Source organism: Acanthopagrus latus, chromosome 11 (genome assembly GCF_904848185.1).
Source record: "Acanthopagrus latus isolate v.2019 chromosome 11, fAcaLat1.1, whole genome shotgun sequence".
NCBI classification, from domain to species: Eukaryota; Metazoa; Chordata; class Actinopteri; order Spariformes; family Sparidae; genus Acanthopagrus; species Acanthopagrus latus.
Window position 1 is genome coordinate 26,080,271 of NC_051049.1, and position 27,942 is coordinate 26,108,212.

A 27,942-nucleotide genomic window follows, 5' to 3' on the forward strand; every position below is an offset into this window, starting at 1 on the left:
TCTCAAAACTAACTTATATTCTCTGCCATGAAAGACTTGGTTGACCTGGTTTAAAAATCTAATCATAGTATAACAGACAGAAGATAGGAGATTTAGCGGAAGGTATATGTTCGGTATGTCATTTTTATCCAAAGCTTAGCAGCACATTAAATGTATATATGCAGATTATGTTTGTTCCCAGTGGGAAATATCTGTAAATGAACTGTACTGTCTTTTGTTGCAATATAAGCTTCTTTTTCTCTTTTTGTATGATTAAAGTGAATTCACTGAGAGCATGGGGATGTTTTAGCTTCAGCTTTTAGCTATAGTTATCAAGCACATTAAGTCAAAAACCTTTGCTTCAGTACAGCTTTTGTGAGTAAACCCTTTCCATTTTTTTTTTATTTTCATAAATTTCTTTGGTGCAAAATCTCAAATAAATCTCAAAACTTAAACCTCCAGCAAACTTCATCTCACAGGCTCAGTAGTTGCTCCAAGTCCAGAAACAGCCAGATCTGATTCAGCCTTGTTAATTACATAAAGTAGGTTGACCCATGAACATCTGAACACCTACATGTGCTTGTTGAAAATGTAAATCAAAAATTGTGTATATTAATATGCAGCTTCAGCAGCCTCCAAACTTCTGTGAGGGCTCTCCACCAGATTTTGAACCTGTGCTGAAGGGATTTGCTCCCATTCACAAGCACATTAATGAGGTCAGCCACACTATTAGATTTGGCTCGCAATTGGCATTCCAGTTCACCCCAAAGGTGTTGGATGGGATTAAGGTCAGGGCTCTCTGAAGTCAGTCAAATCAAGCCTGTCCACACCAAACTTTTAAAAAATGTGGGAACTTGGGATGTCTGCATGTTCTTGGCTTATAGTTTACTCACTACCTAACAAAGTAGATTGGGGTTTCTGACTCTCCCCAAGTAATTTAATTATGACTGTTGGTGAGTCTTATTCATACGGACCATTTGCTGCTAACATAGAACGTCTAGGTGCTGTGATCGTCACTGAGTGCTAGTGGCCGGTAGCACTCGGTTTGTCTTACTCTTGACAAGTCCTGCTCAGCACTTCTTTTACTGATAGTTACCGTTTAGAGCAACATTTGTAGTGTTTTAAAACATAGTGCCTCAGTTTACTTTCATTCCATCACAGATGGAGATTAGCTTGTAATTAATCATGCGCATGCAAATATTAGACTGTGACATAATTGAATTAAGAAAGATAGCTAAGTCTAAAGCTTATGAACAACAATGCCTTCTAAGTATAAAATGAGGCATGCTTGTGTAACTGTCTGTCTCGTTCCTAGCTCAGGTTTATTCAGAAAAATTATTTGAATGGATAGTTTTGGTTAAATTTGTTTCAGCTGCACAGCTGTTCAGGCAAGGTCAAGGACTGTTTCGGGAATCGTATTTTTGGAAAAGTGCGTGCTTCTCCATCAGTGGTCTTCCACGTGTCAGGAAATTTATATCAACATCCTACTGGCCGCACACCTGCCTTCCAAGTGTTTAAATTAAAAAAAATGTAGAAAATGTAAAAACAGTCAACAAGGGAGAGCCTGGTCCCAACATATAACATCAAATATAACATCAAATTCTAGATTTAGTGGAGAGACAGACACACACTTATATACACACTATACAGCAGTATCTCAAAGATGGCACTAATGATGAGCAATCTGTAGATGTCACAGACTGACCAGTCAGATGCCTCCCGCTCTAAACACAGGAAGAGGCATCTATTTAGCTGTGGGTAAACAGGAAAGGTGGGACCTTGTGATCATGGAGCCAAGATAAAGAGATCAAGAAAGAAAAATAAGAAAAACAGGAGTGTTTTGAGTTATTAGCTTTTTACTGAATCAGCTTTCCATAGCTGTCCATGGAATTAAATGTAAGAGACAGAAATTCTGAGCCCTGCTGTCAGATAGTGTCTATGAACAGAAAAATGTCATAGAATTGCCTCAGGATTAAACTAAGTGTCTCAAGGTGGATATAATGAGAAGTTTCCACTGAATGTTTATGCAGCATCCCAGAGTACCTTTGTCTTTGGTGTATTTTCTGTGGCTGCTACACTGACAGTTTGCATTCATGTTTCAACTTTTCAAAACTTCATATGAGTTGATTTGACAGCTGGAGGGACGCACACATCACGGAGGTCGAGACGGCAAGAAACATCAAGTGGCACAAGGAGAGAGGAGACAGAAATTGAAAGGAGGAGACAGAGATAAGAGGAAATCTCAGATAAACAGTAGACCAAACTGTTGGTATTTTAATGACCATGATGAGGATGATCATGATGACCGTGTACTGTGAACAAGTGGTGAACCTTTTAAGATTATAAAGTGAATTTGTCAGCTTATTTACAGAGCAACATCATCTGTCATAACGAGTTGTATGAAATATCTCACTCTTTAGCTGCAAAATGCATCAGTACACCAGCAAGTTGCTAACTATGTCTGTCTGCTGTTTGCTGCTGAATATGTACAGAGGATTTTTAATTGAAAACAGCTGACTGCTGCAGCCAAAATGATGCTATGAGAGCAGTGAGAATGAACCAAAACAGTAAAGTTGGCAGGACAAGTAAACAGTGAGTTGAAGCTCACTTCAAAAGCTCCATGCTGATGGATGTCCTATATATCAGCTTCAGTAAGGAGCCTCACTGAACACTAGTTTGTTATGCTATACAATTATGATGATCTGCCATTTTCTGCCTTGTTTCAAGAAATTTTCGTACATTGAATTCAACAAATTAGTCACACTTTGTATTGGTCACACTTTTAAATTTTAAGATAATTAGATATGAAGACCAAAAATTTGACTGAATAGATGTAAAACTAAAGTAAAAGTAAAAAATAATAATAATAAATGAGCTGAAAGCTGCAAACCTTGATTTCATGGTGATGTAACACTGCACCGTAAGGGCAATGACACATCGTTGTGCAACTTGAGAGTGTGCAGTAGATGCCTGGAAAAATATGTGACAATGCTTTACCAGATTTTTACCAATTTTGGCAATTAGAGCAAAAACAAATATTTAAAAAAAAAAAAAAATCTTACTGGACATATACAGCAGTGGTTATCTGTCAAGTTGATTTAAGTTGAGCTTCTACCTATGTTAGATCATTTTTACCAGCTGTGAGGCTCTTTCATTATTTATCATCCAGCACATTGTCAGATTAAATGGATGTTGGACATCAGCTGTGGGTCAGAGGTGTCATCTCTCACATCTATACAGTCTACGGAGGATTTGAGTAAGATGAGGATTATAATGTCCGCTAGTGGGTGCATGTGTACGTTAGTCTGATAGATGATGAGGAATCAGAGATATAATGCTATAAGGTTATTTCCCTTCACTTCACCAAACTCAAAGGACAAGCAGCTTAGAGTCGTCTGCTGCATCTGATTGGTCACCACCAGCTAAGACTGGATTGTCAACAGAAAGACCTGTTTTTGAACTCACATGTCATCTCCAACCGCTCACACAGAAACCTTTCAAGAGTTTAAAAGGGAAAAAAAAACCCTCTTTGTTCCTGTGTAAAATCCAGGTAATCCAAGGGAAAATGTTGAAATCTATTTGAACAATGCCCTTTGTTTTATGTTGGCCTTAAAAAACTGCTGTGCTTTAATGTCGGAAATTATGGCTTTTTTATGGAATATGGCAGGCTTTTTCATACAACAAACATGAATTGTAAAGGCGAGTGCACTGTTATTACATTATCCGAGTTTCTTATGTAGCGCAGATGCTACGACATGGAATTTAAAATGTCAGAATCCATGGCTGGGTGGGTTTGATGCACAAAACATAGCTGTTTCTATGCGTATTGAGCTTTTTTACATACATGCAAAAAAATGGAGATCACTGAAAACTGAAAACTGAAAACAGACTCACTGAGTCTGTGTCATCACATTTTGGAGGATTTGAGTTTGAACATTGACTGAATGGATGTTATTTTGTCTATATTGAGAGAGACAGAAATGGACATTGGAATGCAATTGGGTGGGTAAAATTATAATTTATTAAAGACGTCTGTGTGTTGTGTTGCGTATATCTACTGAAATTAACATCTAACCAGCAACTTCAAAATACCACTTTAAGGTCAAAGTTTGGACGGCTAGCTGGATGACTAACTGTGCAAAGTAGCTAACAGCAGCTACAGTTAGCAGCTGCTCTGGGGATATGCTGCCCTCTAGTTGTTTGTAGTATGAATTTGAGAAGTGGCCATTTTTTAAATATTGCACCAGATGATTGAAGGGTTTAAGAAGATTATTTCTCAAGTGGTGCTAAAAACTTGTATGGACAGATTTGATTTGTTTACATAAAATACCCTTGTACTTGTCCACCAGGCCTACTGCCTCAACTTCCTCACCACAGTTTCATTTATATTCAGTCTATGAATCATTCTGTCAGTTAGTATCAAAGAGCAACTGTCTTCTTGGCATCGCAGTGATCACAGATAAACAACTGGTTCAACGGCTCAGTGTCACGGTAGATATTTCACTGCCGCTCTACCCTCTTGTGAAGGTGTCTGATTTTATGACTCGATCAGGAAGCTAAAAACCTGTTTAAATCTTAAGTGCTGAGAAAAGAAGAGGAGGAGAAGAGAGAGAGAGGAGGGAAAGGAAATGAGGATGTTGTAAAGTCAGGCGGGTCAGTGCAGTCCTCTGTACTGCTACTGCTGTGCTGTGGTCCATGTTCACAGAGTGGTACTGTACATATAAATGCAGCTGCTCTCTGACGATGACATCATGTTGCAGGGTCTTATTAAAAGGCCAGCCTATAAAAACACACTCCCATCATCCATCTCCATCTCTTCTTATTTCTCTCTCTGAGTCCTCTGCTTCCATCTCTCCCCCTCCACCCCTTTGTCCTCCCTCTCTCTCTGTTCTCTTCCATTCTTGGACCCATCCATTCCCTCTCTCCTTTTGCATATCTCTTCATACTGTTGGCAGCGTGGCTGCATAAAAGCCTTTTATTGTGACAGTTGTGATGAATGTAATCACAGACATTTATTATTGCATCTTTAGTTTATTCGAGCTCCAACACAAGCCAAATGAACTGAGGTTAATACAGGCACCAGCTCCCATGTTTTCAGTTATACGGTTTAATTTGTTCTGTAATGCCGGTACAACAGGAAAAACATGCTGCACGGGTAGTGCGCTAATGTGTGTAACGTACTGCAGCTAGACTGATGTGTGACACAAAATGAAAAGAAATGAAGATAAACAAAACAAAAAGCGCAACTCATAATGATGACGCAACCCCTAAATCTTCCTCTTCTAAACTTTGAAGTAGAATTAAACAGAATTGATATTAAAGTGTGCCAGACACAGTGATATAGCAATAGAAGGGAGACATTGATGTAATTTGTTCTTGTATAGATATCAAAGTCACTCACAAGTAGTGCATTCATCAGAGAATCAGAGATATTCGATACTTTTTATTCATCAAGTCGTTTGAAAACAGATTTTTAATATGGCCGAACTACTACATTACTTGGCAATGATATTGTACAGCAAAATCAATGACAGGTCAATTCTGCCGCCCCAAGTATTTTCCACTGCTGCATGAACACATGCACACACACACAGTCATAGGACGCAAGTCTGCACTGGTTGGAGTTTCTGTTTCGAACCAGAAACAAACAAAATCAGGGCCTGAGCATTATGACACAGAACCTGTTGTGTTCTGCTCTGTTGTTTTCTGTGTATAAGCTGTAATAGGATACGCTGATTTCCTGTCATGTATGGAGACATGGAGGCGAGGGGTACAAGGGTCTATTCTAATGACTTTAGAGAGGGAGAACAAGCAGTATAGAGATGAAAGGATGCACAAGGTTTCCGTTTCATGGGGATGTTTGTAGACATATTTCAAATTACATATTCATGGCTCAATAATTCCACTTAAGTGTGTCTGTGTGTGTGTGTGTGTGTGTGTGTGTGTGTGTGTGTGTGTGTGTGTGTGTGTGTATTAATGCCAGTACGCTTGCTGCTCACTGAGAGCTCAGTCTGTCAAACCAGTCAAACCACGCAGGTTTGGATCAAAGTGTTCTTCAGAGAGCTCTTCCCTGTTGATCATGAGAGCCTTGAAAGCTTTAACACTCACTGTCCTACACTGATTTTAGCAGCTAACTTAAGCTAAAAGTTTCACCTGTCAACTTTCAGGGAAAGTTTAGAGCAGTGTCTGCGTCATATAAATGTGTGTGTGCGTGTGCGTGCATCATGTGAGGGTGTGTATGAAGGCAGGTCCGGGCAGTTGGGTGGTGTCTGTTTGATGACATCACATTAGGAGGCACCAGGTGAAAAGCCAGGAGAGGAAAATCACAGGGGACAGAGAGAGCATGTCGCTTCAGAGGAAGTCAGAGAAAGGAAGCTGTGTGTGTTTGAAAGCGAGAAACACCGAAGTTTGTGGGTGTTTGCTATGAAGTGTGTATTTAAGGAATGGAGAAAGAGGGAGCGATGCAGAGACCCAGCAGCTGTCATGTAAGTGTGTGTGTTTCGGTGTTAGGGTGTGTGTGTGTGTGTGTGTGTGTGTGTGTGTGTGTGTGTGTGTTAAAGGTGTGCTGGTGCTTGTGCTGACTCTGCTTTCTGTCAGGTTGTGAGCAGATCTGTCTGTCCTTCACCGTTTCCTTTTTATAACTTAAACTAACTGATCAATGATTTAATCTCAGGCATCTGGATGAGATAAAACTATCAAAACGCTCGGTTTCTCTCCATCATCAGCCTTAGTGCCTCACTTTGTAAACTTGCTGTGTTTTGAATGACCTTCAGTCAATTTAGTTTTATTAAATTCTTGAAATGTTTTGTGTGATATTTTTTAAGCTACAAAAATAAAACTTACTTTATTGCTCTTAATTTTTGTCCAAAGAAATCTTGAGACTAATAAATGCATGATATACAGAATTTATATGGCGAGGTCATAACAAAATACACATGTGATAAAATTAGAGTATGCTACATGAGCTATAGCTTTAGCATTAGCTTTGTGACTGCCATCCTCTGTGGTCAGTGATGGGAGAACCAGAGGGTTGCAAGATAAATCTGAGTATAGACAAAAACGCTACAAAAAAGTACTTTTTGTACATAGTGTGATTTTTTTTTATAAATACATACAATTATACATGTGTTGAAATTGTTTAAGAAATTCCAGATTGTTTAACCTATATAGACCTCTGAAAACAGGAGTGTGGAAACCACTGTGCTACATCATGAACAAGCACACCAAAGTCGATTGATTTCCAGGCAATGACGTCAGCCCTATTGTGTACTTTCAGTCTCATTATTGTCTCAGCTTGTCTTCCATGCACTCACTACATTTCTTTTAATTTACAATGGTCACTCTGGAAGGATAATATTTGAAATAGCCATGCCTCTGAGCTTTGACCTCATCCCTGTTTGTTTAAGGGAATGAGGAACTGTTGTAAATTTTATGACTGTCACTCTTGTGGTTGGGGAGTCTGCTACAGTCAATAACTCCTCAAAATCATGGTCAATAGGAAGTTTGCTGTCATAAATGAAGACACTGGTGTTGGTCAGGCACAGTATTAAACTCTTGATTTTGTATTGTTTTCATCACAGTTCTCCAGAGATCAGTTCATCCTGGACTGTCCATCAGAGAAACTTCACAGAGAGCTGGAGGAAGAGCTGAAGATGGACTGTGAGGAGCCGAGAAGCCACGCATGGTACCATGGAGCAATACCAAGACAGGTAACGCACATGTCGCAATGTCTCTCTCTCTCTCTCATACACACACACACACACACACACACAAATCTGAGTCATGAGTGCCTCCCTTTAAAAGCCTGGTTAAAAACTTGTCAAACCAGATCACCTATTATTAGACTGCCATACTGCATACACAGAGCTTACATAAAGATTACAGCTTAAAGAGTGGCCTCAGCAGCGTAGCTGAGGTTATATGTAAGGTCAGTGTGTGAAAAGCTTTTTCTGTATTCTGTGTGTGTGTGTTGGAGGCAGAAAGAGAGAGAGAGAGACAGAGACTGTTCTCCCTCTAAACGCCAGCTATGAGATGTAATCATATTTAATAAGCTGCTTCCTTTGGCTAAACTAAACTACCATTATATACTATACAAACACTTGCTTAATTAAAGTCTGTCACTGTGTGAGAGTGCGTGTACCTGTGCGTGTGCGTGAGAGAGAGAAAGGCAGAGAGGAGAGGCATTACATGTAACACAACAGATACATACAGAATTAAAACCATTTTTAGTTTATTTCATTATTTTAGCTCTAAACAACATTCAGATTCATTTTGTTCCTCATGGCATCACATGGCCCTATGTTTAACTGTGTACTGATTCACTGCAGTGAGTGCTTTGTTTAATACTGATCATCTATTCCTTCATTTTATCAGTTCTGTTTTTATGGAGGGCTGCAACTAATGATCATTTTCATCATCGATTGTTAATTTCGTCCTTTTTTTAAGTAATAGTGAGAATACACATTATGGTGTACTCTTGTACTCTTGTTTGTATTATGTGTAAGGTTATATGAGGCTGTAGTAGACAAAACTTTTGTTAATTAAAACAGCAAAACTTATATGAAATTATAACATTTGTATTCCAAAGCAATTTATTTGAGCAGTACATAAGGCAGGATTCACTTACAAACAGGTGAGGGAGAACAGTTCTATTTGGCAACTCATGTAGTGTTGTGAAAAAACTGGAGTGCTCAGCCATGCATTAACAACTGCTGGCAAGTAGATTTCGATGCATGAATACAAAAGCAATAAGAGAAAATCAAATTGACTGAGAGATTGACTATCAATCAATCATCTGTACTCGGATCAGTGACAGACACGCTATCCAATACATGAAATGGGTCAGTAGCGGCAGCCACTGACATTGGATCTGATCAGTCTGACCTCTAATCTAAACAAAGGTCCAAAACCCAGATATATTGAGATTAATACCACATGTAAGCATTACATTTTCACATTTTAGAAGCTGAAACTCATCAAACCTTTTGCTTTAAAAAAAAGATCATTTTGTCATTCATGAGATTCCTTTATTAGTTGATCAATCGACCAACTGATTAAGCTCTTTCTGCATGACTTAAAATCTGTACTTTATCTGTATCTTTATCTGTACATAATCTTGTGACATTACACAACAGATCAGGATCCATGACAAGCATGGATCAAACTCACTGACCTAAAGTGTAAACTACAAAATCTCCCTTTTTTGTCATATGAAGTATACATTGATAAATGATACAGTATAATATATAAATCTAACCCATGATCTGGATAAATACTGTAAAAGGTTGAGGCTTTAAATATCTTCATGTCTTACGTAACTGCTGCAAACCAGACAGCCCTGAGCTCATGAAGAAGGTAACAGTATAACAGCCAGCCATTATTCCATTTAATTAAATGTTTGGACTATAAACAAACACGGTGTGCCTGTGTGTGTGTGTGTGTGTGTGTGTGTGTGTGTGTGTGTGTGTGTGTGTGTGTGTGTGTGTGTGTGTGTGTGTGTGTGTGTGTGCCCATATATAATCTTCTCTATTGTTCCAGGTTGCAGAAAATTTGGTGCAGCGTGACGGGGATTTCCTGATTCGGGATTCGCTGTCCAGTCCAGGAAGTTATGTTCTGACCTCCCAATGGCGAAACGCAGCACAGCACTTTAAAATCAACAAGAAGGTAAGACCAAGTATTCAGAATAGACATCAAAAACAATGCATTTTTCTATAGTAAATACATTGAATATAAGAAGACAATGCGATTAAGAAACAACTTCTTGGCTAGTAGCAAAGAACAGCAACAGAAAACATTAAATATCACACTCTCTTGTAGAAACATTATTTTTTTCTCTTTAGACAAGGCCTTGCAAAGTATTGTGTGAGTGTGTGTGTGTGTGTGTGTGTGTGTGTGTGTGTGTGTGTGTGTGTGTGTGTGTGTGTGTGAACTCAATGTCAAAGAGAAGTGAGAAAGTGCAGCTTGTACCAGTGTAACAATATCATAGTTTGGGTTTTATTAGACCCCTTTTACAAAGTTAACCACATGTTGGAAAGGATAAATTTCTCGCATGTGTGTATTTACCTGATTGCAAGACTATGACATTAGACTAACGTGATTGGTCAGTGACGGTCCTGGGGCAACATTAATGTTAATGTTGTAAGAACAACACCAACGTGGTGATATCAGAACCATAGTTTGATAACTGATGAATACATTAATTTCATACACTCCCCTTCAGGTAGTGATGTTGAATGAAGCCTACACCAGAGTCGAGTACCGGCTGGAAAGGGAGGGGTTTGACAATGTCCCTGCACTTATCCGATACTATGTCGGCAACAGAAAACCTGTCTCCCAGGTGGGTTCAGTCAGATTGGTTTTGTGTTTGTTTGTTTGTTATGATGAAAATCATCTCCATAGTTTCATTGGTGACTTTCCTCTGCTGATGTGACTGTGCATCAAATGCCATCCAAAATGCATTCCTGGCTGATGTTCATTTGTTTCTTAACTCAGCAAGTACAGTTTGTGTTATATCCTTTATTCTACTGAGAATGTTTAATAATTCCTATTTGCATTGCTTAACATCAATAATACATTTATAATATAGATTATAGTTGTTTTGCTCACTTTCTGCATGTGTTAAAAGCAGCAATACACGTTTGCAGCTCACTTAGATGATTATCCAAGTGGTATATGATATGATTTGATGATAATGCTTCTAACCTTCCCTATGACTGATTTTAAACATCAATATGGTTGATCTTATAGAACAGCTGTTGACTGCTGTTAACATAGAATTAGCTGCAATCAAATGTCTTACTTGATCAGTTGTCTGACAACAGAAAACAGATGCTGAAAAAGGATGAGATGCTGATTCACAGGGGACTTGATTACACAACTTCTGTACACAACCTCTGTATTTGGGGTGTGATTTTTTACTTTACGGACGTGGCAGATTCACACCATCACAGGCCCCCAGGTAATACTTTATAATGGTTTGTTTCATTTCTTCTTCTACCTGTGCCTCTAAGGTGGTCGGAGCCATAATCTTCCAGCCAATTAACAGAGCGCTGCCGCTACGCTGCTTGGAAGAAAAGTATGGGCTGTCCAACAATCATCGAGATCGGCTGATGGCGCAGGAGAGGCGCAGTCAGAAGCGCCTCAGCCTCAACATTACCAATGGACACACGCATGACAACACACGCGGCACGCATGACAGCACGCAGTGCCGGGATAACGGTGTGGGCCGAGGCAGCCAGCTCAGGTTGGTACACAACAAGAAACCCACACAGACACACTGAATGATGCAGAAGCACCAATATTCCTCAGTGGCTGGAGTAATGTGTGCTTTCATTGTTTCTAGACAATCACATATTGAGTATGTGTAATTTGTTAGATTTGACAAAGACCTGTTGTATTTTTTTTTAGCTCCAAGCGACACAAGCCTATTACTGAAAGTGGGTAGTGGGCCACAGACCAAATAACACGCTGTCTGCTGTAATTAAAATAATGGCGACTCACCTTTACTCGGTCAGCCTCTCCCTTTGTTTCTGTTTCTCTCGCACTCTGAAAGACTTAAATCACCTTTTAATCCCTTCCTGCTTTTAAGCTTTTAACACGTAGCCTCAAGCTGGTAACATTCATTATCCAGGCTGTAGGCTGTACAGTATATACAGATATATTCCATAACGTCTCTATAAAGGACATGGTGTATGACTTTTCTGCTTCAAGAACAGATGCGTGTAATTTTATGCTGCACATGGAGCATAATGTATGGAGTCCATATCTGTCTGAGTAAAGGGGCAGAGCAGGAGCAAGGAAAGATAAATGTGTGGTCCAGAGTAGAACAGAACAAAGAGACAGAGAAGAAAAGAGGGAAGGAGAAAAGCAGTGTTGATGTCCTGGTCTGCAGAGGGCTTCTGTCTTTGGTACTTTTTATTTTTTTAGTCTTAACACTTTCGATAACTAGTTGTAACAGGTTTGATTCTTTTTCTTATTTGTGCATTTTTGTGTCTTAGATATATTTATTGATATAATGTTTCCTACCACTCTTTTTACTCAGGATGAAGGATCGCTGCGGCAGCCAACCAGCGAGTCTCAATCAGGTCCAAGAGAGACGACGCCCGCTGAAGGCGCATCAATCAGAAAGCTACCTTCCTCTCGGTCAGTGAATGTGAGATTTGTGTAACAGCCCCTGAAAACCTTCTAATGAAGGAAATGTTCATTTTTACAACTATCTAAAAATCTCATCCCATATTATGCACTAATTGGCCAGGTGTCCAGAGGTGTAAAACTAAGGTAGTAAGCTGTTCTTCACGCAACTTGATTTGTTCTAAAGTGTGTATCGCTTTGTGTGATTCATCATGTATCACACCTGGCACGCAGTCAGCAGGGTAATTATTTTGAACTGCTATACGAGGCTTCGCTGTTTTAAATTAAAACCAAAAAATAAAAAAAAATAAAAAAAAATGGACACCTTTTTTTCTTTTTTCTGCACTCTTCTCTCTGTAAACTTTACTTGCCCTCTTACTTTTCTGTTATCTACTGTCGTCTCCTCAGGATCCAAACCTCAGCCCCAGCAGCCTCCTGACCCTCTGCTCCCGAGTCCTAGCCCAAAGTCTCCAGTGTTTCGGACAGGCAGTGAGCCGGCGCTGAGCCCCTCTGTCCCACGAAGATCCGCAGAACTTCTGGCAGGTCAGTAGACCAGTAGGCCTTTGAGGTTGTCTGAGGTTTGTGCAAATTAGACTTTGTAGTTGAATCTTTTTTCTCTCAGTCCCACTGTTCTTTCTGTTTTGTCTTGGATCTTAATGAATGTTCTCTAAACTACATAATATAGAAATACAGGCTACAATATTGTATCAAACTGAGTATTTATAACATTTCTATGAAAAGTCACATAATATTTTAGTAAAAATACTTCCTGCATGGAAGGAAATAACTTTTTGCAGAATCACAAACTGTTGTCATGATTACATGGCCGTTTCAAATCAAGAATATGTCTCATAGAAAGTTGCAAATGGCACTGGTGAAGAGGCAAAGGAGAAAATAAGTAGAAACCCTGGCACATGGGTGGAAAATCACTGACATTACAGCAACAGACTCAGGGGGGCTTTCCCATTTGTTCTCCCTTTCTCTTTCTGCACTGATCCAATCACCTGAACAGCCAATCAGTGATTCTCTCACTGACGAGCTGCTAGCAAAAGTTTTGTTGATGTGTTTTCAGGCCAGGCCATCCGGGGCTCTGACAGCCAGCTGTGTCCTAAACCGCCTCCCAAACCCAGCAAGGTGCCGCTGGCTCGACTGCCTCGCTCCCCCTGCCTTCAGCCACTGGTTCTCCCCTCCAGCTCCTCCAGCCTCACAGACTCCTCCTCCACCTCCCCCAGGCTAACAGCAACCCCGCTAGACTCCACATGTGTGGAATCTCCTGGTTCTACATGGAGCAGTGAAGGTAACTGTCTTCCATGATAGGAATTCACACGGAATGTTATTGAAAGTAGCAGGAATTTTAAAATGTACCTGGAGGTGCACTCTGCTGTTTATCTTTACTGGGCACTTATAATGTCATGGAGAACTTTACCAGAAGCATTTTATACATCAATAAATCATTACGCCGCTAGTCCCAGCAACTATGAAGTAGATGCTTTTAGCAGATTTCAAAATATAGAAATAAATAAATCATACTATTGAAATGCCATATCACTCAGCCCAAAAATGTAGTATAGTAGAAGTATAAAGTCACAGAAAATACTCAAATAAAGCTCCAAATTGTACTTAATTACAGTAATAAATTATATTTTACTTTATTAGTTAGTATCACTGGTATCAGGTATATTCAGAATTTTGACAAGATTTGTGGTCATATTCTATTTATAATTACTATTTTATTATTTTAGTTATTTAATTATTAATTTAAATGTTATTGTTGTTGTCGTTATTATTACTATTATATGGACTGTTAGGGGCACATTTGCAGTAATATCTGTGAAGGCATTCCCTCCAATAAATAAAAGTACTGAAACCATTAGAAAAATAACTATAAGATTGTGACTTTAAGTAAATGGATGTGGTTTGTGTTCCTCAGCCACCACAGGCCCTCCAGTACCTCCAGTCAAACCCCTGAAGTTCCAGCATCAGCTCCTCTCCGCAGACTCTCTCAGCTCCTCCAGCTCTGTAGTTTCACCGGCTGAACTAGTTCCGTGTTTGGATTCAGAGGCAACAGGACGGACTGAACGCCTGCAGTCGAGCACCGCAGACCTGAGGTCCTGCAGCCCGCTCGAGTGGGAGGAATCAGACTCACCGAGCTCCCTCCCCGATGACATCCTCCAACTTCAGCCTACGCTCTGCAGCTATGTAGAGAGACTGAGGAGAGAGGGGGACGGGGTGGGAGGGGTGAAGGAGGCAGGGGCGAGGAAAGGACTGGACAGAAGCTCCTACCATCACGCCATCGCCGCCTTAGAGAACACCAGCGAGGAAGAGGAGGAGGAGGAGGACAAGTGGAGGGAGAAAGAGAAGAGCAGTTTCCAGCGGCCAGTTGTAGAGACGGAGTCGACTTTCCGGCCAGCAGAGTTCGGATCGCGACTTCTGCCACCGGAAAACAAACCGCTGGAGATGGTGGTGCTGAAGAGATCGAAGGAGCTGCTGCTCAGCCACAATCACCACAGCATAGCCAGACATCTGCTGATGGCCGACTGCCAGGTACACAAACACACAGCAGACAGAATAAGAGAGGAAGATAAAAACAACTAAACGTAACTGACAGCCTCTTGTAAACATCGTCCCCTCCAGGTTGCTAGGATACTCGGAGTGACTCCAGAGCTTAAATGTCGGATGGGCGTGTCGTCCGGTCTGGAGCTGGTGACGCTGCCGCACGGTCGACAGCTGAGGCTGGACCTGATGGAAAGGTTCATTTCACACACACACAATCTTACTGCCACATGGAAATAGACAGCTTTTCAATTCTCAATTATCACCAGGGGAACAGACTTGGACACAACACCAGAGTGCTCTCCATCAAGTGAAGTGAAACACTTGTTTTACCTCGGTTTGTCACTCTCCCTCTTTGCCTTCTTCACCTCCTCCATCGGCAGGGTTCTTTTTGTTTTGTCTCCACAGTTTTTCCAGTTGTTCCACTGTTACCTGGGGATAATGGCCAGGGAAAACTATGCAATCAGTGTTAATGAAAGAATGACAAGTTATCTATTGCCTGTTTAACTTCTTATGTCATCACTGAAGAGGTCTGTCACGAAGTTACACATTTGCAGGAAGTCCTCGTAAAAAGCTAATTTATTTCAAGAATTAACATGCAGAGGAATAGTCTGACATTTAGGGAGAGACACTTTATAGCTGTCATGCTGAGTTTTAGATGAGAAGACTGATACCGCTCTAGTGTCTGTAGGGTAAGTATGAGGCTGAGGCTAGCAGGCAGTTAGCATAGCTTAGCATAAAGGCTGAACGCAGGGAAAAGCAGTTAGCCTGACTTTGTCCAAAGCTGTAAAACCTTTTCTCAAGATGCTGAACATGTCTTTATTAAACCACAGCTGATACACCAGCCTGCACAGAAACAAAAATTTAGGGTGACCTCAGTGGTGACTCATACCTGGTGATTCATGGTACTGTCCAGTTTGAGGCGGTCCTGTAACGAGAATAAATCCCTATTCAGAGAGTCGGTTCTGTTCTGTGACCAGACAGCCTCTGAATGATCAGATTAGAAACAGACACAGCCATTAAACTGCTGTTGGCTGGTGCTAATAATCAACCTATCTTCAATCTCCCAGGCACCACACCATGGCGATAGGCGTTGCCGTGGATATTCTGGGATGCACGGGCAGCGTGGAGGAGCGGGCGTCCACCTTGAACCGCATCATTCTGGTGGCGTTAGAGCTGAAGGACACAGTGGGCGACCTGTTTGCTTTCACAGCCCTGATGAAAGCTCTGGACCTGCCGCAGGTAACACACACACACACACACACACACACGTCATTTCAGGTTAGTTAATGATGTTACTGAGTAAATGACGTGTGCCAGTTGTGCCTGTAGATCGATGCAGATTCAAAAAGAGCCTTTATATAAAGCACCTACTATTGGAGTTTACCAGTCTGTCCACTCGACAGGAGCAGAGGGTGTTTTAACATTAATGATTCACATAAATTGAGCTAACCTACCTTTTAATGATGCACCTTGTAAACATTATAAAGTAACAGAAGTGGAGCTAAAACAGACCTGTTTTCTGCTCGGCTCAGCTTGTAGTTAATGGTCGCTGAATTAAGCACAAATGGCTAACGAAGTAGAGGCGCCACAGCGGGTAATTAGTTTACAATAGAGTCACATTGAAAGGTTATAAAACACCAAAATAAAGACGCTTAATTGGGGAAAAGACGATAGATAACAGAAACATTACCTGGACGTTCAATAAGGTAGCTGCGTGGATTAGAGTTGATTTCTGTCGATGTCTCTGCAGATCAGTCGTTTGGAGGAAACATGGACGACTCTACGAAGGAACTACACACAGACCGCCATCAGCTACGAGAAAACACTGAAACCTTTCTACAAGAATCTGTATGAGGGCACAGGTACTGAACACACACACACACACACATAGATAATGATGTAGTGACTTACTATGAGGAAAGTCTGACATCCCAAAAGGGGACTGAACTAAATAAAGTAAAAATTATAAATATTATTATATTTTTTAAATTCTGGTTCCTCCTCCTCCTGCAGCGTCCCCTCCTCCGGTGGTCTGCGTCCCCCTCCTGCTGCCCCTCCTTACTTTAATGGAGCGTCCATCAACCGCTCCAGAGGGGGCGGAGCTCTGGGAGACCAGTGACCAGGGCTGTGACATCATGCTGCGCCACCTGGAGGCCGCACGCGACGTCGCACACAGCGCGCCGAGCTACACGGCCAACGCACAGAAGATCTTACAAGGTACAGACAAATAAATTCCTCTTCATCGTCCTTCTCTTCATCGGCACTAAATGTTCCTGGGAATCTTAAAGTCGTCTCATGTGTTTCTACTTTAGAGTTCCAGTGCGACGCCGAGCTGCTGGAGGTGTTCAAAACAGACTTTCAGCTGCGGCTGCTGTGGGGGAGCCGTGGGGCTTCAGTCAACCAATCAGATCGCTACAGCAAATTCAACCTCATCCTCACCGCGTTGTCAAGGAAACTGGAGCCGCTGCCCAAAACACAAACCTTAATCTGACTTGACCCGAACAGAGCTGAGCTGAGTCTGGACTTCAGAACATCACGTGGCTCAGAAGACAGCTGTGAGGAAGAGAAACAAACTCTAATGAGGAAGGAGGACGAGCTGCTTTCAGAATCAGGCATCACACTCGGACTCTGCCCTTTTATCTTTTCACAATATCAGTTAAAGGAGAAGTTGCTATTTTTTTTCTCCTTCAGTTCAACATGTGTTCAGGGCTCATAGCATCAGTGTCCAGTAAAACAATATAAACCAGCAACTTTCAGCTTATCTAAGTCCAAACTAATAAGAATATTTTTCCACTCAGTTTAAAAAAAAACATCTTGTCTACAAAACCTTCGTCTTACAAAATAACTCTGTACACAGAAGTTGTCAAAAACTGTTACAGATGCTGAACCCTGCATGCTGGCCAGTGGGTGACAATGAAATCTACAATACTGATACATCAAAAATGTCAGAAGATGATTCTGAGTCTGCACAGAGAACTTTTTCCCATTTAAGTGACTTAAAAACATAAACATTTCGAGCCAATTATTAATTTACCTACAGTTAATTAACGCATCTTCTGACCTTTAACACTCTTCTGGCACACTGACAGTGTGATTCAAAGGAATTAAAAGCAAAGGGGGAATCTTTTGTGTTGGCAGACGATGAGGTGGAGCGAACAGAGGGATGACATCACCGTCAAAAGCTCTTGTGTTATTTATGCACACAAATACACAGAAACCAGAGTTTTAAAAAGAACTAATGACTTTAGAAGGTGTTTTTAAAAAAAATATCCGTATTAGTCTGGACAGGGCACCTGTTGCATCAGAGTCACTGTAAGACTCTGCACAAACAGCCAGAGTCTGACATGCAGCCAATCATGTTAAAGCAGCTGTGAGCGTTATTTTCTGTTTAAAACGAGCCTTAAATTCCTCTGTATTCACTCTGTAAAAGTGGTTAAGACAGTGTTTGGTCAGTAACTCATATCTGTCCTCCTGCTGCTCGTTCAGTAAATGAGAAAATACATTTTCTGCTATCCCTGCCCACTTTATCCAATCAGAACGGAGAACTCCATAAAGAGGCTGCTCAGGGAAAAGCTACTACTACAGTACCAACTCCAGCGCTCCAACAAAGGCTTAGGGCCTGTGTCCACATAGTATTTATTCAGAAAGCCAGTATCTTTTTTTTTCTTTCTTTTTTTTTTATTGTAATGAGGAGTGAGTGGAGAAAAGGTTCAGCACCCAGCATCTTTTCTTCAGAGCGATCCGCCTTTTTTGTGCGGCCGCTCTCAGTTTAAAGTCTCTCAGCTGTTCAGACAGGTGCTGACGACACAACCGCGGCTCTTTTTTTCTTTTTCCTGGTTTTGGTGAGAATATTTGCTGTATTTTGTCTCCTATAAATCATGTCATGCACCCACATCCTCCTCGCAGAGTTACCGATATCAAATAAAGAACACACAGAGAGATCGTGCAGCAGTGGGTCGTCAAGATACGTTGTTGCACAGAGACAAGACGTACATGTAGATTTTTTTTTTCTTTTTTCCCCCTCTTGTCACTCCAGAGAGACCAGCCATCACTAACTGCATAACAGACAGGAAGTTAGCTAAAATGATGACTGTTTTTTTGACCAATTTTAAAGGGAGTGACAGATAGAGAACAGAGAAGCAGAGAACAGAGCTGACAGTAGAAGCTTAAAGGGAGACTTTGGTCTGGAAAATGTTCTATTTCCTGAACAGGCACTTGTTTTACTTTCACACTAACATTCCAGTTAATGGGGAACACGGACAAGCAGAGAGAGGAAAAAGAGAAGTTATTTTCTGAGTTGATCTCTGTGCATATTGTCTAGATTGAACTAATGAGCGTATTTAACTGTTACAATGAGTGATCGAGGTGTCAGCCAGTCGTTTTGATATTAAACTGCCTCACATCAGTTTGTTGCTTGTTTAACGAGCGGGAAAAAGGTCAAGAAACAGTTCAGATGTTCAGTAACGTGGGAATGTATTTATTATGACTTTCCGCGAGGCATTTTTCTTCTCCCATCGTCGGGTGACAAAGATCTAATGTAAATATTTTGAACTGCTTTCACAGGAGCAGAGAAACTTTCTGCACATGTGTAACTGAAGCTCCAAGTGACTCTGAAAATATTTTTGTTTCAGCAAAAAAAGTGAATGAATTAAAAAAAAAAGTTCACATGAGACTAAAGTTGTACATATTTTAAATGTTGGCATGTGAATAATTTGACTGTACATATTTTATGTGGAAGACTGACTGTAAAAAAAAGATATGATGATTTTAATGTTTATATTGTTATGAACTACTGTAAGAGTCAATAAATATGGTGTAAGATCTGAGGAGGAATACACTGAATTTCTGCATTATGTCACAGGATTCATGCAGTCTCAGTTATTTTACCTCTCCTGAGTGTCGTGTCATGACATGACAGAGCCAGTTGCATAAAATTACCGTTAGAGCTCACAAATACAACCAGGCATTATAAAATGGTATAGAGAGTAATGTTTCGTATCCCTCAGGACAATAACCTTTGCTTGTGGGGACCAAAACAGGAATTTTAAGCTAAAAAAATGTTTTCCTAACCGTTACCAAGGGGCTTTTGTGTCTGAACCTGGCCATGGCACAAGTACTGCTTTGTAACGGAGAGAGTCTGAGGACCCAAAGAAATATAGAAATTTAACTTAAGTTATGTGGTTTTGCAGAAATAAACATTTATTCTGGTGGTCAGGTTTGAAGTGTGATAACGTTACCAAAATCCTCTTGATAATTTTTTAATATCACTCTTTAACACTGCTAAAAGTGAAACAATGCTGTAACACGAGTGGGGGATTTCAGATTTCAGTGCAGCCGTTTAAAGGAGAAACCAGAATTGCCGCCTCATGGTTGTTTGCCTCTGCACACGGGTCAAGTTTCTGTTTCAGAGCTGTGACACTGAATAATGGCCAGAACATTTTTAAGAGAATATTATAATGGGTATCAAATGTGATAGCTTTCGCTTGTTTGTTATATATAAATATATGTACACAAGCTACGTCACAGTGAGCTTACTTCTGACAAATCAGTTCATCCTCGTGTCATAGTGGACATTTGTACCAAAATTTGAAAAAAATCTTCACGTACATGAGAAGGGGATGTACGTTCAGACACAAACGTGAAACATGACACCTTTGTTTTCTGCACTGATAAAATATCAAAGAACACAACTCCACTCGTCATTGCTGCTTATTTTATTAGAACAATATCTTGGAAGAAGAAGAAAAACAAAAAAGCATTTTGTTCACAAAAGTGTCTGACAACATTCAAAGTAAAAAGATGTGCACATCGATATGGAAAGAGAAGTACTGCCATTGGTTATTACAACATATACAACATGGTAAAAACACATTTACATGGATGTTAAAATCCTGCAGAATCACGTTGTACCTGCTGGTTTTATTTACTGTGAGTTGAGTTTGACGCTGACAAACAAAAAGGCTTTCACTGTGACTTAAACAGACAGCAGGAGAGAATCTGTACATGATGAGACTTTAAAAAAAACAGAGGAATGTAGAAGACGTCTGGTCTTTGCTGGGTGGCAAACAGCACCATGCTCACAGTTGCTTGGCAGGTTTCAGCAAACTTGTACACAAACTTACTGCAGTTATATCATATTTAGCATCTCAAAGCTCATTTGTTATTATGGGGTTTTGCATAATATTCAGAAGTAAAGCACAGCGGCTTTTACAATGCACAGCTCAGGGTTTGTTTGTTTTTTTTGTTCATGTATATCAATGGTTAAAAAATAATAATAATCAACAGTTAATGGGACTTTTGGTAGTTTCAAAGCTGCTGTGTTATTCGCTTATATCGTTAATGCTTTGATTAAAAAGGGACAGTACACTCCGAACAGGCCTGTGAGTTAACCTGAAGGAGGAAATTTTAAAAGAAAATTAAATATTCAGACTGTCGGTCTGTTTAAGTGTTAGTAAAATAAACACTAACTTATCAGAACACAGAGGATGTTGTAGTCTGAGTGCACGTTTACATTAACAAGCAGGTTTAGTGTTGAAGCGTATTTCTATTTCCTACATTTTTAACAAAAATGCTCACTGGTTCCATCTTATTAAATGTGAGGATTTCTATTTCATATATAGTTTTTAATTGAATCTTTGGGTTTTGGACTGTTTGTTGAACAACACTAGCACTGGAAGACATCGCAGCGAGCTGTTAAAACTTTCAATAGGCATCATTTTCAGCCCTCACTTGTTTAAAACAGAAAAATAATTTGACAAGAACACATTTTTTAACACATCTAATATCATAGCTTTAAAAAAAAAACAAAAAACAACAACCTAACAGCCAAGATGTCAGCTGTGACATTAGCTGTCAACAGAACAAGAGGCGTTGATGGATATGTGTACATGAAACACAAAAACTGACAGACAGCAGAATTTGTTTACTTTCATTTGCATCATTTTTCAAGAGTGGTTTGGGGAAAAATTCCTGGAAAACTGTTGGAAAGTTAATTTGTCACGATGACACAATGAGTTTCTTGAATGTCTGATGCAAAATGAATCCCAGACAGGAGAGGAAATGTGGAGTAGTGTGACCTTAAGTTCAAGTAACAACACCTACAGCATCGTTCTGTACATTTCACAGCTTCATCGAAGGAACAGATCACAACGGAGGCGCTGCCACCTGCTGTTTACATCGACATGAGCGGATTCATTAGTGGCATTTTTGTCTTAAATAGCATCAGAAGGAAGTCAAACTTTACCTCAGATGTGTAGGTTTTTTTTTTTTGTTAGTCTGTTGAAGGGATACAGCGAATGGTTGAAAAACAATCACCAGAGATGAGTAAAGTAACCAGAAAATCATGCAAAGAAAGTCGGTCAATGCTCGTCAAGAGTTACAAAAGAGTATAAAAACCATCAGGAGGAGAGAATAACTAGAGCCGTTTTTGTTTTCTCGCTGCTACACAGTGGTCATTCACACAGTTCACACTTCCTTCAGCAGACAGATTCATCCATCCATCCATCCATTCACTCACTCACCCGTTTATTTAATCAGATTCAAATGCTGTAGTACTTCAGGGCAAAGTGCATCAGTTCAATTCAAACTGCGTTGTCTCTCGTGAAGAGTGTCGATCAAACAAAGCTAAAAACAATCACCATGGAAACACATTCAGCATGACATAAAAGATGTTAATATGTACAAATCATTCAATGGTAAAACGTCACGCATGTATCACAGGAACATGTATGTACATTTACACGGAAACGTGGATGGAAGCCAAACAGACAAAAATAAGCAGTTTCGGCCCGGGTGGCCTTCCAGACAGGTGCCTACATGTAGTTGATACATGTGTGCGTGTCGTCACATTCACAAATACAACTGATTAAATGGGGGAAACACGTTTTCATGGAGATGCAGTAGGGTCCCCGAGGAGGCGGGGCTGAACTAAGGTGGCTGATGGGAGATGTAGTCAGGCGGAAGAACACACACATCCAGGTGTGTGTGTGCGTGTGTGTGTGTGTGTGTGTGTGTCCATGTGTGAGTAGGCGTGGAATAATAATCCCTCCACAGTAAAACAAGAGGAAGTTTTAAGGCAGAGTCTGACTGTAAAGACACCAGAGCTCCTCTTGATGTTTGGTGTAACTGACAGTGGTTCAGTCCTGCTCGAGCTGAGCTGTGGTTTGGTGAAGGAAGGCTCCCACCTGCTGGTCGACTGGTGGAATTGCAACCCGGGAAGAATAGGAGAGGAAAGGTGGGAAAGGAAAGGCGGCAGAGAGGTCCTGAATTCACCTGATAGTCCTGCTATCTGCAGAGAGAGCAGCTCGGATTTTACTCGGCTGCTGCTTTGGAAGACATCTAACACACGCAAACATAAATCAAACTCATGCTGGACTTCATTCAACAGACAACACAGCCAACGTTACAAACACACACTTTCATAGAAATGCAGTTAAAGTCACGGATGGAGCGATCGATCGTGTTTGTGACACATGAAGGACATGCGACTGTATGAGGGTGAAGGCAGGCATGAGGAGCAAGGTGGCTCAGGGAGGCAGGCAGGCAGACATCACCAACAGAGCACAGATGATGATGATGATGATGACGACAGGGATGAGTCGGACTGACTTTGTTAGTGGCAGCAAATACTGCAACCCTTATAAGGTGACAAACCCTGACGTTCTGCGTTAGAAATTAACTGATTTTCTCTCGCGAGGAGCCGGACCAAAGTTTCGGAGGTAAAGTCTGATTTACAGAAACTGGACGGTTTCAAAAAGTTCAAAAATATTTAAATTTTCCACAAGAAGGAAACATTTGTTCCTTATTTTTCACCTTAAAAAGAGCAGTTTGACCAAGAAACAACTCAACACTATGTTCACTTACTTACTCACAGAATCTCACAGCATTCCTCAGAGGAAGAAGCTGCTCTCTTGTTTGTGATGAGAATTTCCTGTCAAAATGCTATTTTTAAGGTTTGTGAAACCCAAAAAGAAGCCACGACAAAAGGCTGAGAGACTTTTCCTTCAGCGCTTTGAGCGGCACCTACAGAGGAGACTCATCATTCATGACTTGCACACTCTCCTGTTAAAGCACAAAGCAGACGGAGAATCAGTGAGGTGGGGAGATAAATAATAACTAAACACTTATCAGAGCAAACACCCTGCTGCTGCACTGCTCTCCTGTGGAAGGTAAAACCACCTCCTGCAACATCACACACTGTTTACGTGCACAAAATACTCCAGTTATTCGGAAAGAGAGAGGATTCCAAAGCTGTTTACACGGCTAATGAAAATAAATGTTTTCTAGTTTACATGCAGCCGTGCTTTCTTCGGTTGAAAAAACACCGCTTCTTGCTTCAATTTGTTCGATCCATGAACGTTTCCACCCTCAGGGAGCAGATCAGCAGCAGGTTTTTACCCCTAAACAAGGCCGTTAAACATGCGCAGCCATCACAGAAGAGCCATATTTTCAAGCAACATGTCACCAAAAGATGAGAATTCTGTCATTATCTACTCACCCGCATGTTGATGTTAAAGTCAGACAAGTTGTGCATTCCAAAAATGTTAAAACAAAAAGCAGCGTTCTCCTAAACAACTGTAGTAACACAAACAAAATACAAAATAGCTCCTTACAGTTCAACTGGTATAACCTCAGAGTCCAGAGGTCCCACAGTCTGAATAAAAAGGACATAATTTATATCCCTTTTTAAGTAAAAATCTTCCCTTTAGCTGCTTCGCTGAAATTGCTGCAGGAGCTCGACTGCAGCTGTATGTGACCTCTTTCCAAACCTCCGGGGGATCTTTGGCCTTCCAGAGACTCGTATTACACTGGACGAGCTGTATGGAGCCATTTTATGTCTGTTTTGTTATCATCCATGGTGGGTTTGTCAGCAGGATTACACAAACGCTACTGAAAGGATTTCCATGAAACCTGGATGGAGGACGGGGCTTTTTTAAAGTCCCCATCTACTTCAGCTGCTAAAGGGAATGCTGCAATGCTGTTTTGCCTGTTGAGCTCCAGAAATGTTTTGTGGGCTGCACAACTTCACCTGGCTTTCCTTCAAGATGAGGGTGGAGCAGATCATGACTGAATTTTCCCTTTAGGGTGAACTGTTCCTTTAACAGCCTTTCAGACCAGGAAGTGGGAACTCACAGCCACTGATTATTTCATTACAAGTTCGGCGGTAGAGTGATCTCCTGGCTCAAGAGCAGCAGAGAGGGAGTGTTAGTAAATCTGCAGCCGCTCAGGTTTTACCATCAAACTTTGGCAGCTGGATGCAGAAGAGACGACTGTGTGAGGCTGGTGACAGCTGCTCTACACTGTCTGGTCTGAAAGGTCTTCACAGGCTGTTTCACCACCAGGACCAAGTTAGAGTTAAACACTCCTGCAGGTAATGGTGGGACTTCTCCAGTGGCTGCCACATGTTAAACCACATCAAAGCCTGTTTTCAGCTTTCAGGTCGTCTGCTTCTCTATCTAAGACCCTCCCGTCTTCCTCTAGTATCCCAGAATGCTTTGGTGATTATGGGTAAGTGAGCATGCAGACATGCAAACCTGCCACTTTATCTCTCTTCCCCTCTCTACCTCTCTCTTTCTCCACCATCACCCCCCCGCCACCGCCACCACCACCAATAATCAGCAGTCAGCGTGAGCCCCTCCACCAGCCAATCAAATCGCCCGGCCACCCTGCAGCCCTCAGGAACCTGCAGTCACATAGAGGAGAGAGACAGTTACTAACTAGACACACATACTCACAAACATGATTGAGGTTGAGGAAGAAAACATTTAAATTCAACTGGGGGGAAAAAAGGAAGACAGTATCGTGCTGCGAACAGTCTGAGCTGAGAGGATCCTTCTGTCTCTTCCTTTTCCAAACTAACTGTCTGTAACAGCCCTGACACACCAGGTCGGCCATCTGACACTGTTGACAAGCGTCTCTGGGACGATCGTGGATCACAACAGAACATTTTTAAAAATCACAATAAGTTGAACAGGCTTTGTCTCCCTACATGAATGAAATGACATCAAAGCTGTCTGGCTCGCTCACGTACGGTCTCGGATTGAGTTCCTGATTTATTATGAATGACCTCAGCCTGTAACCATGGATGAAGGCTCGCCTTGTATCCTCCACAAAAACAAGTTAAACTGTCATGTGTCAAGACAAGATTCCAACTAAAAACTGTCAGAGGGAAGGGAGCACCAAGCTTTACTTATCCCTTGTTTGTGCACAAATTCAAGATTATTTATTTAAGATTCTTTAATTGATTATTTTTTTAAAGACAGACAGATGTATGTCCCAACTGTGATGCAGACGATAGACAAAAATTAAGGTTAAAAAGTGATTCCAATGTGTTTAATGAAAGTTTTAAGAATATTTGTTACATGTTCTCAATAAAAAGTTAATATATTGGTGAGTGTCATTAAACGCTGCTTTATCATAAAAACAGGCTCTAATGACGACTGCATCCTGCTGGCATGGAGGGCTGTTTCCTCTGACGCAGCTGGCTGTCGCTGTAGTCTTTGTGGTTTGTTCAAGTGCAGCTGATGTCAGTGTAGTGTGTCAGGGCCTTTACATACTTTTCATGGAAACCCATCAAGCAATCATCAAGAAATTCAAGTCTCGACCGAGTGACAGTCTGACTGACATCGCTATCTCTGTTTCACGTATCCACATAGACTGAAAGCATGTTGTAAACTGGCTGAAACTGAATTATCCTCAAACACAGTGTTCAGTGTCTACTGTGAAACCACACAGCAGCAGGCAGCCTCCCTAGTAGCTGTGTAACAGCTGATAACATTATGCAAACACTTTCCAGTCTGTATAGGTCGCTCAGCATATTTGGGCGCCATGTTTCTGCACCTTTGTTTGCAGTTCAAGGTGTCTGCAGCCTCAGTGAGCCTTCGAGCGTGACTACTGAGATGGCTGCTGTGAAACAGGAGCAGCAGCGGATTCAACTGTCATGGACATCAGTGAAACTGCAAAGCTCAGAGCTGTTTTCCATCAGTGACATAAAGAAGACATCAGCACATCTGGTGATATTCCATATTTTCTTATTCTTTCAAACCAAAACCAACTATGAATTATTATCTGTGCACTCAAAGCTGAATATTTCCTTTTCCTCTGTGCTGCTGCCAGTAATTCCCAGCAGAAAACCTGTTGGGAGTCAGGCCCGTCCTGAGAGACAGCACAGCGCCCATCAGTCTACACCTGGCATTAACATGGATCTTGAGTGACCGTCTTGTTGTGATCAGACACTTGTAGCTGAAAATGCTTGTTTACTCCAGATTTAGTAATGTTTGCTAAAACTTTAGCAACCAGCAGTTTATTGAGCTGAGCACTGAGTAAAGATTTAAGTCCTTTACATTACGTGTTTACAAACTAAAACATTGGTTTTGTTGACAACAAAGACAAATAGTGAATAACACCAGCTTTGTCCTCTGAAATGTCCAGTTCTGCTCTGAAGGGACACAAAATCGAAAAGACTGAACCCCTGTTACAATGTCCAGGTCTCTCTACAAACAAACCCTGTCAGTGTCTTCCAGTTCAAGCGTGATGGCACAGTAACACAGACAAACAAATGTGCAGGTGCACACACACACACACACGCACACACACACACACACACACTGCATTCAGACAAATAAAAACTCCTTCAAATGATGTGAACACAGGAAACCAAAGAGCTTAAAATCAGTTTTAAATGTCTCCTGTTTAAAAAAAAGAAACATTGAAATAATTAAAGTGAAAATAAAAAATAAATTGCTTCCAATATATTACATAAAATCTTGAACACTTTGATCGATAAAGAAGTGGTTTTGCCTTAACGCTAGGCTCAAAACAGCAGTGGAGAAGCCTCACACACACAAAAAGAAACGCTCACGTACAACATAAAAATCTCTCAAACACCATCGAACGTGTTTTTCCTGTTTGTCTCGGAGCTCAGACACTCACCTCTGAAACACCAGTCCCACAGAAATGAGGTGAGGATGAGGACGAATGATTACAGAGTTAGAGGAATAAACAAGAGGAGGACAGAGAGAAACAAGATGAATGAATGTCCATGCAAGTGTTCCGATGTTCTTTTTTGTCATTTGTAGTGTTACGTGGATGTACAGAGAGCAGTGGTGCAGGAGGGCATGACAGACGGGTGGAGGACAGAGGACAGGTGTAGCTTCAGATGTAGGTGACAGCACCTTTGCTGTTTTTCTCCAGGGTGATTTCTACATAAGAGGTGGGGACGTAGCCTTCCTCTCCGCCCTGCTTCCTCGCCCTTGTCCAGCCGTCGCCTTTATCCTCCTC

At 41.1% G+C, this 27,942-nt stretch overlaps 2 protein-coding genes across 5 annotated transcripts in view; one reads left to right on the plus strand and one right to left on the minus strand.

Annotated features, from left to right (window-relative positions):
• bcar3 (BCAR3 adaptor protein, NSP family member) overlaps nt 1-19,491 on the plus strand; it is a 78,068-nt gene extending 58,577 nt beyond the window's left edge. For all 3 annotated transcript variants that reach the window (XM_037115234.1, XM_037115235.1, XM_037115236.1), the window contains 13 exons: nt 7,560-7,688; nt 9,517-9,642; nt 10,199-10,315; nt 10,989-11,221; nt 12,020-12,120; nt 12,517-12,651; nt 13,181-13,405; nt 14,039-14,652; nt 14,743-14,858; nt 15,732-15,903; nt 16,415-16,526; nt 16,678-16,881; nt 16,977-19,491. In XM_037115234.1, coding sequence (XP_036971129.1) covers nt 7,560-7,688; nt 9,517-9,642; nt 10,199-10,315; nt 10,989-11,221; nt 12,020-12,120; nt 12,517-12,651; nt 13,181-13,405; nt 14,039-14,652; nt 14,743-14,858; nt 15,732-15,903; nt 16,415-16,526; nt 16,678-16,881; nt 16,977-17,155 — 2,463 coding nt within the window. In that variant the 3' untranslated portion in view covers nt 17,156-19,491. The remainder of the gene's footprint in view (nt 1-7,559; nt 7,689-9,516; nt 9,643-10,198; nt 10,316-10,988; nt 11,222-12,019; nt 12,121-12,516; nt 12,652-13,180; nt 13,406-14,038; nt 14,653-14,742; nt 14,859-15,731; nt 15,904-16,414; nt 16,527-16,677; nt 16,882-16,976) is intronic.
• Nucleotides 19,492-20,360: 869 nt separating this feature from the next.
• Nucleotides 20,361-27,942, minus strand: part of fnbp1l (formin binding protein 1-like) — a 49,939-nt gene continuing 42,357 nt past the window's right edge. Inside the window, exons 15-16 of one of the 2 annotated variants that reach the window (XM_037113608.1) lie at nt 27,837-27,942; nt 20,361-25,345 (exon numbers count right to left, since the gene is read on the minus strand). The exon at nt 27,837-27,942 is cut by the window's right edge and continues 15 nt beyond it. In XM_037113608.1, the coding sequence (XP_036969503.1) occupies nt 25,338-25,345; nt 27,837-27,942 (114 nt within the window). In that variant the 3' untranslated portion in view covers nt 20,361-25,337. Of the gene's footprint in view, nt 25,346-25,980 lie in introns of those variants that run through there. The other variant, XM_037113607.1, reaches the window with a different exon arrangement.